The sequence below is a fragment of the Rhododendron vialii genome, chromosome 2a (genome assembly GCF_030253575.1).
Source record: "Rhododendron vialii isolate Sample 1 chromosome 2a, ASM3025357v1".
In the NCBI taxonomy this organism is placed as follows: domain Eukaryota; kingdom Viridiplantae; phylum Streptophyta; class Magnoliopsida; order Ericales; family Ericaceae; genus Rhododendron; species Rhododendron vialii.
In genome coordinates, this window is record NC_080558.1 from 33,382,364 (window position 1) to 33,400,847 (window position 18,484).

The 18,484-nt window shown below is 37.3% G+C and overlaps 1 protein-coding gene across 1 annotated transcript; it reads right to left on the reverse strand.

Moving 5' to 3' along the window:
* Positions 1-7,983: 7,983 nt before the first annotated feature.
* Positions 7,984-17,856, reverse strand: LOC131316420 (uncharacterized). Its single transcript, XM_058345775.1, has 3 exons — positions 17,749-17,856; positions 9,453-9,718; positions 7,984-8,427 (listed from the first exon to the last, which is right to left on the reverse strand). The coding sequence occupies exons 2-3, from the start codon at positions 9,633-9,635 to the stop codon at positions 8,116-8,118; spliced, it is 495 nt and encodes a 164-aa protein (XP_058201758.1). The 5' UTR covers positions 9,636-9,718; positions 17,749-17,856; the 3' UTR covers positions 7,984-8,115.
* Between the last annotated feature and the right edge of the window lie 628 nt (positions 17,857-18,484).

An 18,484-nucleotide genomic window follows, 5' to 3' on the forward strand; every position in this document is an offset into this window, starting at 1 on the left:
GTTTTCATCCTCATTGATTACTTCGGCCGCACAGGCTCAATAATCTTCTTCTGACTCTTGATTTCCCATTAGCCTCATCTCTAGTAAATAAGTCTCAAACCTTGACAACATGGCCTGAAGGGCTGTGTGTTTCTCTATTTCTGAAGGGCTTACTGACATTGAGAATGGCGTTTCAATGAAGCTAGAATCGGCCTGCTTGACTTTGTGATCATAGGACCGATTAGCTCTTGAAAAAATGCCTTCACTTCTTCCACTGACTTGTTATCATGAATATGGGCTATCTTGTGACAGTCATACTTATCAAGGCCTGTCACCTTTGTTGGACTAACCCCTTCCTTATATAAATGGGCCTCAGCATGATTAGTAGAGACCTAGAAAAGTCTGCAGTCAGCCCATATCACCTCCACATCATGTTGATTTCAAAAGATAAAACATTGGTGATGGGTTGAGCTCTATCCATTTCAAGAAGGGGAGGAAAGTGACCTGATTGTGAGGTTCTACCCTTGTAACAACCGTCGGCACCATTTCATCCCACCATAACCAGCCAAATGGTTTGCATGATTTCGCAAGATGAATATTCGAGAAACAAAAGGAAACAAAGTGAGAAAAAAAATCAAATAACAAAGAAACCTTTACTTAAATGAATACCCATCGACATAAGTCATTGCATAATCAGGGACCTGTGAATACCATCGACGCAATCAAATCCAAGCAGCAACTAGCAGAAATGTTACGAATGACCAAAAAAAATAGCACTCTTACCAAAGGCTTTCCTGAAGCTAGATACACCCTTTAACATCAGGATCCCATTCAACTTTCTTATCATCACAAACCCTAACACCTTCCAAATGCCTGAAGTTTGCACCCTAAAACAACAAAGAAATATACCAATATGATGTTTCAAATATTTTTCGCAGGATATGTATTACTGGATAGTAGTTAGAAAACCTTTCTCTTTGGAATTTGACAGACACATTGGTAATCATCGACATTCAATCGAAGAGGACGATGATCAAAGAGCTTCAATGGTTCAGACCGTGCTGCTGAACAACTCAAAAGCTCTACAAATTAGGACAATAAGAAAACCAAGTAAACATATGCAAATAACCAAGAATACATATCAAAAGTATGGAATTTTCTCATGCAATTTAAATTAAGCAAACTATGCTGATAATGGAACTCCCCTTTGACCATTTCCATAAGATAAATAACAGGTTATTGCCATAAGTGAATTATACCATGAAACTAGTTTCACTATCAAGATTGTTTTCTGAATTGCTAATGAAAAACAACTAACGAGCAATTGAAACCACAGATACCAAGACAAACAATTGAAAGGTAAAAAGTGCAGCACATGAAGCATTTTCCTAAACATCAAGTTGTTGAGAATGACCGAAAAAACACTCTTGATTAATAGCAAGTTTAAAAATTAAACTACTACATAATATTCATTAGCATAATTTAGCCAAAAGTTACGCGAGCTCACCATCCTTCCCCAATCTAATAAATTTCTGAAATTCCGTCATGGCTTCACTATGATATGGTAGTTCATCTCTCGCTTCATCATTCTTAACCTTAAGAACAAATTGAAGATGAACAAATTATGGAAAGCCTAGGCCACAACCAATAATGGCATAAAAGCAAGAAATATCAATCAGTTTGTTCATATACAGGTGGGAGATTAGAAATGGCATCTTTGAAAAAAAGTTCATTCTCGAGTTCAGAGCGTCAACCTTCTTCATAAGCAACAACATTCCGCTATACATGAAAAGGTAAAACATTAAGAGAAATCCTCAGCACATATTCTGAAATTGCAAGAAACACTCGGATATTCCAAATTCTACCTCAAATTCAGTTGGACCACTCCCCCTCAAAACAACATTGTGTGTCGGTAAGGGGTACTGAGGCAATTTTTGCACACCGAAATAAATAATTATTTAGTTTAAAAGCAAAAAATAAGGAGTAAGTATGTAATATGTTGGTGTCTTATTAAATCACCTCTGAAGAATGAGCGTCCCACAAGAAGACCCGCATTCGGAATTGGGGAAGTCTGTAAGCACCAGCTGCCATAATTCCTAATCATGCTTGATAGTTCATGCCAACAAGACATCCTAAAGCGTATCATCCAAGAAATCCACCAGCGAACTTTAACATGTCAACTACATTTTCCATTAATACAAATCTTGGTTTCAAGTATTTTACAAAGTCCATAAAAACAGTAAGTTGTTTATTCTTCAGGTCTTGTAAAGGATCGTTTTTGTTCCTAAAATTATTAAATCCACTTATTCCCGGACGTGGGGGACCTCCGCAAATCACATCAACATCACCCTACATGACATTCAAGAAAAAAACAGTTGAATTTTAGAATCAAATTTAAATTATCAGGAATCAATAACAAGATTAATTAAGACATGTGAAACTTACAGGTAGAGGTAAAATCTTGGAGCGATACCCATTAATTACAAACTCTTTCATCGCATCCTTACAAGTACTGGTAAAAACATTGATTCGTAAGATGACAAAATAACATGAAAATTAGATAAGGTTACTTTTGCTTGTGGTGTCATACCCCAAACCATCTTGAGGTTCCCAAGTGTCATCATCTGACCCATAGCCCTTCCAGTGGACCTGCAAATGCAAAAGCCAAAAACTGTCAATAAAAACAAACAACTAAATTAGAAAATCAAGAACTTAAGAGTAAAACAACTTGAAGATGGAACTACTATTTTTTCCTAAGAAACTACAGTAACTAGAAACTAAGGGACCCGTAACCCGATTAGTTGCAAATATGGTCGCATTTTAAAGTGACCTAATCAAGATTTTTGTCGGACACAGGGACATTGCAAAAAACGTATGGGACATGCCATGTGAACGTATCCATTACATTTTCAACTGATTTTTAAGTGGGACACGCACGGCGGGGACACGTATTGGGACACATCAATGGTTAAAATACATTGACAAGTTGTCTCCTTCCAAGTAAAATCAGTCAAAGTTGAAGTGCATGAAACTCGGTAGATCAGTCTTCTCAAGCTTCTGCATCATAAACCTAGGACTAAGATTGGTTTCCTAACCCATTGTCCACCAGGAGACGACTAACCGGCATTCCATCAAGACAACCAGTGATGTACAAGGACTTGATGTGTTTGTTCATCGTGAGACTTGGCCTTTCAAAGATCATGCTAGCTGTTCGATCTTCAATCTCATCCTTTAGCATAATCTCTGAAGGCCCATTCAGTTCTACAGAGAATGACTCGTTTAGAATTTCAGTCGTCTACCCTATCTTTACAACATCCCCTTCCATAACTATTGGAGTGTTGTCCTTGGCCTCCAGATCTACTGGTAAGATCACAACCATGTTGCATTACATGTTAGGACTCTGTCCAGGCCTAAACTCCTTAGCTTGTAGATTTAGATTTGACTTGCCCCTCGAGTCTGGCTTCCTTGGTTCAAGGGCTATCTTCTTGAGTAAAGTCACTTGTCTTGGAAGAGGCTCAATTCTAGCCTCCTTAAGAGTTCTTTCCAAGAGAAGTTGCTTCTTGGGTATAGTAGCTTGCTTTGGAGGCAGTTTGGTTACGGCCTCCTTGTACGTCTTCCCCGAAAGGACTTGCTTCTTTGATAAAGTCCTTCGAGGAGGTTCGATGATAGCTTATTCTACAGTCCTTTCTAAAGGCTTGTATGCTCTCTTAGCCTTAGGTTTTTCAACCATAGGATCTTCTATTAAAATTTCCACTTTTTCCTTCCCCTTAGGATCATCTTCAATCATTAGATCATCCAATAAATCTGTCTCTTCTTCAGCCCTTCTAGCTGCCTGCCTAAATCGTTGGCGGCGTCTCTTTTGAGATCTAGATAGAGGTGAAAGTTCATAAGGAAACTTGGGATGTTCAACCATGTGCCACTCATTTGGAGGAGTGATTGGAGGTCTCACAACCTTAGGCTTGTCCTTGGAAGGATCAGATATTCTCAAGTTGTCCAGCTCATCTTCAATTTCAATCAACCCAGCTGGCTGAATTCGGTTGAATAGATTCACGTTCAATCCCCTTCCCCTTAAATCTGTGTGGCTCCTTAGGACTAGGTTCAACTCTTCCCACGATAATGCTCTTCGGGGCTGGTTTGCTAGGACTGGCATGATGTTCCCATTCTGTGCATATCATGGAGCAAGTTGATCTTTCTGGTTTCTTCACCCCTGTAGGTTTGGACCACCATGATTTCTTTCTCTCAAACCTCTTGACCAGCTCAGTCCTATAATCCTCTTCCTCATAATTAGGATCCCAGTACCTATCTACGCCGGACTTGTAAACTTCTCTAGAAAGGGCTCCCAAACTTATCTTCTGCCAAGGAGCATCCCTAGGTATGCCTCACATGTTGACAGAGACCATATTCGCACTCAGTCCTAAGGGAAAAGGATTGCCATCCACCCCCATGGGCTGTTTATCTTTTTAGGGAATTTGAACTCTCCCTGCTCAATTTTATCCTGGATATCATTTCTAAATACGATACAATTATTAGTCGTATGATTCCAAGAGTTATGGTACTTACAATACTCCTTGCCTCTCAACTCTTCTAAGGCAGAGATCTTGTGGCCAAAGGGCAGTTTGAGTAGCTTGTCAGCAAGGAGTTAATCAAAGATAGCTTCCGCCTTGCTGATATCAAAGGTATAGGCCCTGGTTAGCCTATTAGGAGTGTTTTGGATAAACTGCTTCGTTGGCTCCATCTTGACAAAGACCTTGTAAACATATGGCTTCTTATTGATAATTTCAGCCACTGCCACATCGGGGTCTGCCTCTGTCTCCACTGCAGCAACCTTATAGTTAGGATTGCGATAATACGTTCTCTTGGATGCTGTCTTCCTATCATGTTCCTCCCCTAAGAGCCTTTCATAATGAGATGCCTTAGAGGGCAACTCGAACAAGTCGCTAAACTTTGTTCCATAAAACTTTCTCTTCATTTCGAAGCCCAAGCCGTTTAATGCTATGCGCACATATTCGGCCTCTGGAAGAACAATCTTACACTTAAATCGAGCAGTCTTGAAACGTAAGAGATATGCCTCCACAGATTCCAAATGGGTTTAACGATAGCATGACAGGTCTGCCAACTTCATTATCGATTTTATCCTGTAGAACTATTGGTGGAACATCTTCTCCAATTGTGCCCAGGTCTTCACTAAGTTAGGTGGTAAATTGATGTACCAAGTAAATGCTGTCCCAGTAAGAGAATTGGGAAAAAGCCTCAACTTTAGAGCATCAATGGTCCCAGCTTCCCCACAATAAACTTAAAACCTGGCAATGTGCTCTAAAGTCGACTGCATGCTCTTTCCATTAAAGGTCTGGAATTCTGGGACTCTATAGCCCTTTGGGAAAGGTGTATTATTCACCTCTTCGGTATGAGGTTTCATATACATTGGCCTGCCCAAAGGTCTGAAACCAGGTCCTAACTGCTCCTGGAGAAAATTTAGGACTTGATCCCTTCCCATAAACATGTTTGGCACATGAGGCTGTTGTGGGCGTGCCTCTTGTGCATGTTGGTTCTGTATTGGATTTGCCCCCCGAGTATCAGAGCCCTGAGGTGTGTGAGCAACTCCTTTGCCATTTCCAGATCCCTGGCCTCCTTGTAGAGGCCTTTTGTCTATCTCGTCGGATTTGTCAGGTTTGGATGGATTTTCCACCATCATAAACCGTTGGTCTTTGTTTACTGAAGGTGTTTGAACTCCTACAATAATAACTTCTTTACTTCCTTGCCCCTCGAGTGCAAGGCTGTTGGATTAGAAAGCGTGATAAAAAGCTTGAAGAGGTGGAATCGCCTCATTTGAACCGAATTGGCCTACTTGGTCTTGGTGACACCAAACTGTGGAAAGCTCTGCTGCTGAGGAGCGATCGATAGCCTCTCCATAAGCGTAGCAACCATCTTGTCCATTGCTATAGTCAGATTTCCAAGGACTGAGAGAACGATTGCGAGATTGACTCATAATGTTGTGGGAGATCTCACGTCCTGCCAAAAACATACTCCCTCCGTTTCAGTTTGTTTGTCCAATTTTGATATATGTGCCTTTTAAAAAATTGTCTATATCTCACAATCTATAATGTTTTACATAATTTCAAAATTTTCATATTTTAAATCTAATTGAGATCTATCAAACAAGATCTATATTGCATATAAAAAATATTATAAATTGAAACATATAGACAATTTTTTAAGAGGTCCCAAATAGTGAAAAGGGACAAACAAATCGGGACGGAGGAAATATAATTTTGACGGTGTCCGTAGCGTCACTAAGAACTTGAGCGGTGATCTGAGAACCAACTTCCTCGAGTAATGGGGCATCGACTGCCACTCCTTCAGGACTCTGTGGTAGATCCGCTATGGGTGGATCCAGATATTGCTGCTGTTGCGTCCTTGCCATGATTAAAACCCTTAAACGATTAGGGTCCCACTGGGCATGCCAAAAGATATTTGGTCAAAAAATGGCTCCAGGACTGAGCGCGGGCGTACCAAGACTTGTCGCGTCTGACGTAAAGGACTGTTCTGACTTCGTAACTGTGAAGGTGAGTGTGTTGCAAACCTAAGGGCTGAATTGCAATGGAGGTTTGTGGTTTTGCCACAACGAAGTGGACTTAGCAATTTCCTAACCGTGCAGGAAAGTAGTAACAACGTAAAAAAAAAAAAAAAACTTTATTAACCATGTAATAAAGTTTTGCGTACAACAGGAAAGTAAAAAACCTAAATTACTTGAAGAAGTAATTGAGTTGGTACAAAAAAAGTAAAATAGGTACTTCGTTAGGAAGACTTTGATTTAAGCGCTGAGCTTTGAGGTGTTGAACCCTTTTTTAGTCTCGAGAACTAGTATTTGTAGGCCAAGGGTCTTTGGTTTTGCATGCAAGAGTAATTTCCCGCCAAGTGTCCCTGTAACCTCCGCTTCATGGGATCATGAGTAGTTATTAGAAGTTACTAAGGGTAATGGGCCACCTCATTTCCCTTTTTCATGGCAATCAAAGAAAAACGGGCCATTTTGACCAAGTCAAATAGCCTTTGCCCAATAACTATTAACCACCCATTATCTCCATTCTATAGAATATTATGGAACTAGCAAACAATCGACACGGGTCATGGGCTCTATTCAGTAATTAAGCCCATAATATCTTTAGCCTGTAACCGGATTAAGTTAAAATTAATCGAGCCCAATTAATATTGTCTTGGCCCATTAATTTTAATTCAATACATCTCTATTTTTTTGTCCAATTTAATCAAATAATAATTAAATGGCCTTTCAGCGCTGGCCCAAGATTTGGTGTCAAAAACGGATGTAAACAGTACGCATCCGAAGTGTTGTGTTTGCATGCATAAAGATCCTTGTTTCGTAGGAGGCGGAAGTCTAGAATCGTGAACACCATACCAAGGGCAAATCTCCTTTAAGGACACAACGATTCTTCACTGGCCTCGATCCACTTCTAATTTTGATTTCTCTGCTCCGTGAGTCGTAGGTTTCTCGTTTGGTGGTGGCAGTTGGAGTGTTGTTAGTGAGATGGCTAGGGTTGTGATTACAAACGAGCAATGTTATATACCCAGAAAACTTATACGAGCGATGCTACATATCCAGAAAATTTACCCTAAAAAGGGATATTAATGGACCATTAATATTCATTTTCAATCTAGACCATTAATATCCTTTTTTGGGTAATTTCGGGATAAGTTGGATGGGTACATAGAATTATTGATGGGGTAACATAGTTGTGGCAATCATTTTTTTCCCAGCCATGAATTATGTTGATCTGTATTTAATAGAAGAGCATAACATATTAGCTGAAACCACAATCTTACATCCATGGGCAGTAAGATTGTTTCTCTACATATATCTATGGGTTCAAATTTTTTTCAAGCATTAACTGACATTTCAAAACTAACATGATTAGATACATACAACATCCTATGCAATTTCGTGTGTGTATCTTCTAATTTTTTCATGAGACCACATAATAGGAAAAGGCAAAAAAGAAGCTCCACAAAGAGATCGAGGAATCCATTAGATAGAGGCGATCAACACAAGACACAAGTTAGAGTAACGCATTCAATAAGAATGAATTCTGGCTCGGTCCCTGTTCATCACTGATTATTGCAATCTCAATTCTCAGGATCATTACCAATATTAGTTTTAGCTTTGCCAGCTCTGTCTCCAATCCATGACAATATCATCCCAAATACCAGGTCAACACTCTCATTTGGCTCGCCAATGAACTGGTGCCACATACCCTTGAAGATGTTTAAAGTCTTGTCCTTGCTAGCAGCTGATTCATGCACCAAACTAGCCGATTCAGGATCACAAATCTTGTCTTCCCCACCATGCACCATCAACAATGGAAGCTCGAGCCGATGGCAGTTCCTCTGTATGTACCCACAGACTCTCAGAAACTCAAGTGCTGTTGCTGCTGTCACCTGTTGGATACATTTATGAAACTAAAAATTCGTTAATTCTTTTACGTACTAATTCATTTGGGAATAATATTCTTGCATGGCTTAGATTTTACTTCTACTGGCCCAATAATTTTTGGGTTTTATCGTATTAGGCTAAAGGTCATTTTTACAAAATCATACACATATCGCACAATACAATCTACGTAAAATAAATCAACCTAATTGAATTCAAGCAGTGTCCATCTCGTCACAATTTGGTTCAAGGTGAGCTGTATAAAACTCTTTTCATTGTGTTCGGTTGCTAGTTTTTTTTTAAGTTTTAGTTTTGTTTTCAATAATTACCCTATATCTTTCTCCAATCATTACCCTATATCTTCGATTATTAATTTCATTTCTCTCTCCAATCATTGACCCTCTCTCTAATCATTACCCTATTTCTCTCTCCATCCACTACCAAAACTAAACGAAACTACCAACCAAACAAACTCTTTATCTTCTGAACTAGCTCGTCTAGAACTCAACCCTATTATAAGCTCCATCGTGGAAAAACTAGTCTAAAACTCAACTCTATTACAAGCTCCATCGTACATTACAAGCTCCATCGTACAAAAACTAGGCCACTCAGACTCAACTTGACAGAGGCTAATTTTAGATCAGCTCGATTAAGAAACGAACGAAGCTTGAGTACGTTTCCAATTTGGCTGTTGTATTTTGCAAACAAGTACTCATGCACTTCTCGATCAATACAACTCGAGTTCTTTACAAGCCTAATTTTTTCCTCCCAAGTTCATACTTCTGTTTCTTTCTTTTACAGAAAAATTAATATGATTTTGAGCCAAGAAGATATGATGGATTTAGACAGGCCACCCTTGACTCTGTCCATCAGATGCTTCCTACATTTCTTTCTTTCCCTGCTCCTTGATGTAAAAAGCTTCAACTGATACCTATTTAATTAGGATACTCTCGATCGAATTCTGTTATATATATATGTGTTCGATCAACTTTATTTCAACGTCAAAATTATTTCTAATTAACATGGATCACACCTTGCTGTTGGAGAGGCGGTTGGGGCTCTTCATGACCAGCTTTCTCTTCCACTCCTCCTTGTATGACTTCTTGACAGGATCATCTGTAATTGGAATTTTCCAAGTGGGTGCGACGAAAGCAGCCATGGGAAGTAGCTCCTCCAGTGGCCACACCGGCTTGAACTTGTTTGAAACCCCACACATTGCTGCATTCAGTATCAAACCACTCCACGCCTTGCTTTGCTTCAGGCATATCAGTATGGATATTGCACCACCTAGTGACTCACCTACGTACGTACAGCCCGGTAAGAATTAATTTATATTCATGACAACAGTAATATACTACTAGTATAGATTCAAATTAAAATCATCAACATTGGTATATATGACAATAACCAATTAATTAGGACGGACATCTACAAAAACTAGCTAGGATTTTTGTTTTTTTTTTGGTCAAAATGTTAGGAACTTTATTGATCGTAACCGATAAAAGCAACATCACAACTAAAAAAAAGCAGCCATCCCTAATGAGAGGATTGGCTAGGTTCAATAGCTAGCTACTCTAATTACCTAGGGGAATTAATGGTGATATATAGTTGACTCTATCACCACTTGGTGAATGGAGGAACCCTAATATTGAGCAAGCTCTACCACGTTTAAAGAAAGGGGCTAGACGGGAAGTGAAGGCTCATTCATTAATTAGATAGGGAGAAAGACAGATCAGTAGTTTCGCAAACTCCTATTTTCCCTTTTTTTAATCGCTCTATCAATAAATTTGTGTTTTTCCCATGCTTTTTTTTTTTTAATTTTTTTTTTATAGCATTCCACACGATGTCACTCAGACAATAAAAAAGTTCGCAGCTCCTAGTGCTAACTCATTAATTCATGCTACGGGCGGGCGATATTTGGTCTTGTGATCTTGAAAATGGTTAAGTGAGTCTTAGCTTGTCTTCTTTCATATACCTATATACATGCCTCACATTCTCTTCAATTAGAACTTGCTTAACTAACAGATTTTCTGAACCTCTTTTAGGAATTTTTTAGAAAGATGCATGTTTTCCAACAACTACTTAAGATCGACATGAAGACGATGAGTAGTGTTTGTATTATAGGAAAAAGTATCTTGATCGAGCTAAACAGAATTCGTTCTTGCAAGATTAATTAACCAAACGAGGTCTAGCTGATTTTTAGGGAGGCCTAGCCTTATATTTACCTATTTCTTACTGATCGAGTTACGACCCTTGTCCCTTGGTACAAGGAAATATTGTAGTTTCTTCATTTGCATCCAGAGAAATGACACCCAACAAAATCATATGCAATATATACTGGAAATAAGGATTGAATAATTGATCCCATAAACAAGGCTTAAAAAATTTTGATCGATTCTTCAACCTCACCAAACAAGAATGCTGGGAGCTTCGGATGGGTAGCTCGAGCCGAGTCAAAGAACTGTATGCAGTCTTCAACAACCGGGTCGATTTTAGGAATGTGACCGCGCGAACCGTCGGAGTAGCCATGGCCTTGAAGGTCAAGTGCACAAACGCAGAAACCGGCTTTGGCTAAACCGACTGCGTTCAGCTGAATGAGCCAGCTGCTCTCGTCCGTGTACCCGTGGACCACGGCTACCAGCCCTCTGAGCCGGAGGCTGCTCGAGCCGGCTGGCTGCCACGACTGAGTAAATATTTTCATGTTTTGTTTGTTCAACATGAAGCTCTCTTGGTGGAGTACTTGGTGTTTATGGTAGAACTCTTCCCTTGTGAGTTCTCCAAAGGGGCTGTTTTCATTGGCTTGATGAATTGGATGGGCCATTTGTGTTTTCTCAACAATAGGGAATCCTAGAGTAGGGTATATATACACAACAATGTCAGTAACCACTAACCACACAAATGCACGTACTCGCACTTGTGTGGCGGTAGAACTAGTCGGAGTATCGAATAATACGTAGAGATCTAGAATCGATTGTATAGGTCTTGATCAGCCATAGTGACTATGAAGCTAGCGGGCTAAAAATTTTATACGAAGCGAGATATAAAGGGTATCAATCAATTACGTTTGCGATCATTTGTTATCATCTGTATATCAGAGTCGAACAGTATCAGAGGGCCAAAAGCAGCAATCGCTATTCAAAATGTTGGGGTTTGCGAATTTGTGTGTATCTTTACACTAATTTTACTACTCCCTTCGTCTCATAATTATTGTTCATTTTTGAATTGTGTGCCATTTTTTAATTGGTTATATCTTTCGATCTATAATGTTTTTTATAATTTTGAAAATTTTGTATTATAGAACTAATCGAGATCTATCAAACAATATCCATATCGCATATTTTTCAAGATCCATACTAAAAGATATAAACAAATAAAATAATGGACAATGAAAATGGGATTGAGGGAGTATAACTTATAAGATTGGCTTGCTTGAGGCCTTTTACTTCCTACTAATTGGACCCTTGCAAGCGAAAAATGAGATTGAGGTTATGATGTGCGCATAAGTTGGTCAAGATAGTCACCTAAGTTATCTAAAAATAAAACATTATCAGTCCGTTAGCAGTTTCTTTCTGTAACCACCATCGTCATCCTGCATTATACCTAAGTTATCTAAAAATAAAACATTATTAGTCCGTTAGTAGTTTCTTTCCGTAACCACCATCCTCATCCTGCATTATACCTAAGTTATCTAAAAATAAAACATTATTAGTCCGTTAGCAGTTTCTTTAATTCCGTAACCACCATCCTCTTCCTGCATTATAAATGAAGAGGATTAATACACAGAAAATATTATTAGTCCGTTAGCAGTTTCTTTCCGTAACCACCATCCTCTTCCTGCATTATACTAAATGAAGAGGATTAATTAATACACATCATTTTCTGTCATAATGATTCTAATTTCATCGCAATACAAGTGACGGGTGGTTTTTGGCTTCTAGTCATTTCTCATGATAATTTTTGGCCATGGAATTTCTCCTCCCGATGGCTCAAAATTTGACACATTAGTACGATGCGAGGAGCTAAGAATCCCATTCAAAAGGGCACGTTTTTACAATAGATTAAAAAAATTCAAAGCAAAATATAATAAAGAAACATTCTCTCCATTAGGCACAAAAATTTGTAAACATAAGCACAAAAGTCTGTATATTCGTTGCTAAATTTATTTATAATTGATTACGATGAGTTTTCATCTTTTTAAAATTTCTGCATGATTGCTTTGTTACCAATCTTATTAAAAACATCTCGCTCAATGTATACCACCAAGCAATTGTCCAACCATTGATCATCCGTTCGGTTTCACAATCAATGGTTCAACTTTTATTTTGAAAAGCTAGAAAATGAGTTGAATGGTTTCAAACATCCCATACAAAGTAGCAATTTGCTATTTGGTTGGAAACTCACTACAAAACAGAAGATAATAAGCCCAATATTCAAAAAATTTAATTCTGAGTAGGTGTTACATAAACATAAACATAAAAATAAAAATAAAGAGAGGATGCAGTTGATAAAAATCCGGGGGCACGTGTCTTCGCTGGTCCTTCGTTCCCTCCGCCCCATATGTGTTTATATTTCTCTTAATTAAGAAAAATGTTATCTAACCGGCGCTAGCTAGCTAGGGTTTCCTGTGTTTCCAAGGCACAACATGCTGCTGATCTACTTTTACGTTTGTCGATTTTAAAAAATGAAATTATAATCAAACATCGGTAACAACATTAAAAAAGTACTCTCTTTTTTTTGTGTTAGGATCATTCTCAGAAAATCGTAACCATCAATCAATGAATCTCATTTTTGTCACGGACTGCTGAATTGATGAACCGTTTGAATAGCAAACATAACCTCAGGAAGACACCTATTCGAAGGGCATTCACATGGCCATCTACCCACCTAATATCATTGCTTCATTAATTATCATATCAACTTATACTTCTTTCTTTTTTTTTTGTTTAATATAAATTTTTTGTTTGACACTAGTAAGATGAAGATTCGAATCAGAAAATTAGGGTTTTGGCTAAATAAGTCACTTGGCTTTTTTCCATCTTTATTCATTTTTGTTATTTGTTAGTTTCGCGTCAAATTTTCATGATTTATTGATTCGTCTCGACTTGAAGAATCGGAAAAGTAAAAAATTATTTATCTAAACTCAAATTTTTTTATTTTTTTATTTTGAATAAAGCTGAACAATCTGACTTTTGTTGAATTGGATTGGGGCCATTGAATTTGAGCCCAAACAATAGCGCTATTGTTCTTCGTTTTTTTCGAACGGAGTTTATGAATTTTCAAAAACTAAAGGTTAAAATTAGGAAGTGGGGGGAGTATTACACACTATTAACTGCAATAACTAACCACTCCATCTGCTCAAACTCAAGCACCACCGGCACCAACCATACTAGTACTGCCTTAATTAATAAAAATCACCGCCATACATAGGCCGTACGTACAACTACCTTTTACAGCTCTTGATCACACAACTACTCAGCAATGAAGGTCGTGATAACTTCACACCTATTACCCTGAAAAATATTCAATGCATGTTTCACAAATAGGGGCCCTCATCACGTTGTTTGGTTGATCAAAAAAATCTTCGACTGTGTTCGCTTTTGGGTCTCTAAAATCAACTCCACTCTTTGCACACATTTTTAATTCAATTACTATTTTCATTTCTCTATCTATCTCTTTTCACTGATCATCACATCTCAAAAACTTCTCTCGAAATCCAAACCAAACGAAGTCAACATCTTCTGGCTTTAAATAGGGCCATAACTAGTGGAGAAATCCAAACCAAACGAAGTCAACATCTTCTGGCTTTAAATAGGGCCATAACTAGTGGACGGTAAGATTGATTAGCATTAATTGAGTTGCGCATAAGTTGATCCGAACACCTGGTTATAAAAAAAAACAATCACATTATTCGACAGTATTGGTTATGGGAATGATCTAGTTTAACCTCCAAGGCAACGTGCATGTTTCACTAGGCTGGAGTGAAATGAATCTTTTATGGTGATTTTCGATTTCGAATCATTCTAAGACAATACTACAAAGGTATCCTAGTCCATTGCAAAAGCTAAGCTAATGATCTAGTTCAAGTCCTTTCAAAAATTACTGGAGTTTTATCAGGTCGTTAATTTCAGAATCAGCATGTAAATTAGTTTTTCCCATACCCAAATGGACTAGGCTATTGGAAAGGCGGAAAAAAATTCTGTTGTTGTAACGCCCCAACTTTTGGGAACACTAATTTAATAAATTTTCTACATTTATTAAATAGAAAGAAACATAAAGTCATTACAAACCAAATTATCCCCGAATTTGTGTTACAATTATTTAAATAGATAAGGGAGGGGTACTAGGGTAACTTCTACTCCTCTGGACGTCCATCTTCTTCTGCATTATTCTGCTCAGCACCGACCTCTTCCAAATTAAAAAATTTCCCATGTTTGTCTCTAAACTCTGGCGTAAGATGTTAGGGTCACAAAAGTAACACCGTGAGCAATTAAGCCTAATAGCTAACTCTTACCCCTATGTCCCATATACTAACAAAAATAACATATAACAATTTATTAAAAACAAAATTTAGCATCACAAACATAATCAAAGGTGTCGGTGTCTTTCAGAGTTATCGCAGCGTATTATAAACCGTGTCATCATTTTCCAAGTATCAATTTCACTTTCCATTTTATTTTCTCGAGCACTGGTTCCGCTGACCATCTTTCAGGACCTACCGGGCTCCCAGACTAAGTTCAGATTTTGCCACCCAAAAGCACTGATTCCGTGACCATCTCTTTCAGGACCTGCCGAATTCTCAGTTTTTAATCATTTCTCATTTCATAACGCATACACGACACTAGTTCGGCTGACCATCCTTTTAGTACCTACCGGGCTCCTAGGCCACACACGCACACCCAAGCCATGATTCCGCCAACCATTCTTTCAGGACCTACCGGGCTCTCATGCTCACACACGCACACTTGAGCCATGATTCCGCTGACCATCTTCAATGGACCTACTAAGTTCTCATGCTCACACAATCATTGACCCCTTTACATTTCATTTTCTCATTTCTTTTTGTATTCCATTTCTCGTTTCTCGTGTTTCTTACACATGCATTATTTCGCGCGTTCCCATTTTTCTTTCAAAACTTGCTAAAGTTATGCGGTAAAATAGATTTCTAATTTCATGCGATTCTAATTTCATTAACATCAAATACTATAATGGCACATAATATAGGAGTAACATCTTGTTGATAAACACACTTGATATTTTACAACCAAAGTTAATCATGTACACTAGTTGGTTTCAGATTTCCATTACCTAGTTTCTAAGTCATGCTTTTCTTAGTAAAAATCAATAAATGACAGTGAACCAACTGTTCTAGCCACATAATACCATTTCTAAGTTTCCAGGTAACTTTTTATTTTTTGTAAAATTTAGCATAAAAACTGATTTCTTTATAATTAACAAAGATTATAACGATCATCCTCTAACTCCAACATTTTCAATTCCAATCATCTGAACATTTAGCTATGATAACTTAGATTAACATTTTCAATTTTTCCAACAAACTAATGTGCTGATAATTAGAAAACTCTATATTTTTTTTATAAAACAATACTTTTTAAAATCAAACGAACACATAGCACTACTATATTTAGGGAAGAAGATAAGAGGTTTCTACCATTCTTCTTGGCGGTAGAGCGGCTACGGAGTACGTCGGGTGAAAATGCGGGCGGAGTATTTGGCTCAACCGAAGAATAAAAAGAAAGTAGTTTTCTTTTTTCGGAACACAAATATTTCTAGAAATTTTGAAAATCGAGATCAAAGGGTGATTTGAGTGGTGTAGGAAAGGTGGTAAGGTGATGGTGGAATTGAACTAATTTCTTCCTCTTTTTCTTTTTCTTGTTGAAACCTCTTGCTCTTTTGCTCTTCAAACTCACACTAATGAAGCGTGTGAGAAGTGGATGATTGGTGGTGTATGTGTGCTTGTGAATGTGAAAGGGCATGCCTATTTATACTAGTGAAGGGAGAATCTATATCATATCTAGAAAATCAAATCAAATCTAGATCATAATCTTATATAATCCTATGAAATCTAACAATATCTAGCAAAATCTATATAATATCTAATAGAATCCAATCCAATCTTATCCTAATCATATCTAATAAAATCCAAAATCCAATCTAATCCTAATCATATCTAATAAAATCCAATCTAATCTTATCCTAATCATATCTAATAAAATCCAATCAAATCTTAATATATCTTTTAAAATCTAGGGATATCTCGGAAAAATCTATATCAAATCTCTCTCTCAATCTCCTACAATAAACTCTTTAGATTGAGGGAATCACAATCTTAGATTGTATATCATATCTAGATTTTTCTAGGATCCTAACTAGATTTTGCATATCCTAGCTAGAATTTTCTAGGATTCCTTAAGATAAAAATTATGACTCTCTCTTTATCTATATTTTTACACCATGATTATACTTGGATATCAATCTCTCCCACTTGCTAGGATTTGTAAAAAAAATCTAGGTTGGGGTTTGCATGTACATACCCATATAGCTTTACATATTTACTCAATAGGGTTTTAGTATTTTCTTTTAAATAATATAAAAAAAATTGAGTCATTTATTAAAAGAATACTAAATTAACATCTAAATGAAAGAATTTCAATTAAAATATTAAATTTTATTATAAAAATTTAGGGTTGTTACAGTTGTTATAAACTGTTCTATGTCACATTAAAGGGGAAGGGGGCCAAGAAGACAAACACCATTAAACTTTGTTTTCTAGTGCATTCTGAATTAGGAATCTCGGAAGGAGTCACCAAATATTTTGACCATGGATGGACACAGAATTTTAAGATTAGGAAGGTGAATAATAAAAGAAATTTGTGACATATGAAATGCGGATAAAAAGATATGATCATCTATGCTGAAAACCCATCTTTCAATTTGTCGAAATAAAAACCCATCTTCCAATTTCTACTTAAATTGATATCCTCCACTTTTCGAAATTAAAATTCCCTAATTTTGTTTTCACTTTTCCTATGAGTTCATGCATAATGTTTTATTTTAGTGCTGAATTTAAACAAGAGCATGTACTACAAAGGATTTTGGTGCAGAGAGACATGGTGAAGCTACGAAATTTTGGTGCAGCGGGGCTGTGAGTCGATGGATTGAAAAAATAGGTTGAGATTATAAATTTCGGTAAAAACCAATTTGGGTTTCGTATGTTTTGCATGTAGAGAGAGAATATGGATAGATTCAATTTTCCTTCCTCATTTTTAGAGAAAATATGAATGGGTTCAAAATGACATTAATAGTTTTACCTTGTTCTTCTTCTTCTCTTTCTTCGTCAACTTGTTTCCAAAACTCCGGTGATAGCAAAGATACATATGTCGGAAAGCTGGTGAGCTTCTCCTTCTTTTTTATCACCAAAATATATGATGTCCTTTTGAGCAATGGAATTAATAAAAACAGCCTAAAAGGGAGGCCAAACGGGGACAACAGGGTCCCAACTTCCAAGGAAAAGAGTACATCATCCTTGTGTTTCTTGTAAAATGGTAAATGCGCATAGATTGCCTCATCAAAACTTTGCTAAGAAAAATCCAATGAGAAAAAAACTTTAGATGAAGAAAAAAGAGTAAAATTTATTAAACATCTTCGGGTCCTTTTCTCCCCCTCAACTGTGCATGCCAAATATTTGAGTTAACGCATCCCAATATTATGAACTAGCTTCTTGAATATTGCATTTAGCAATGCTTTTAATAAACAAGTCCTTTAGGTTGTCATTAGTGTATTTGCCGGATATGAATATCTCCACTCCTCTTAAACTCGTGCATACAAAAAAAAATTTGGAAGAGATGTGTTTAGTCCTGTCACCCTTGATATAGCCACATTGATTAGTGTGATCGATACAAGCAAAATTATCTCGTACAATATTGTTGGGCTATCTTTAATTGAGATGATCCACTTTTTATATCTAATATCCTGGATCGAGGATCTGAACCATATGCATTTTTGAATTTCAGAATGATTGGAGGAGGTGACGGTCAATATTCGCTT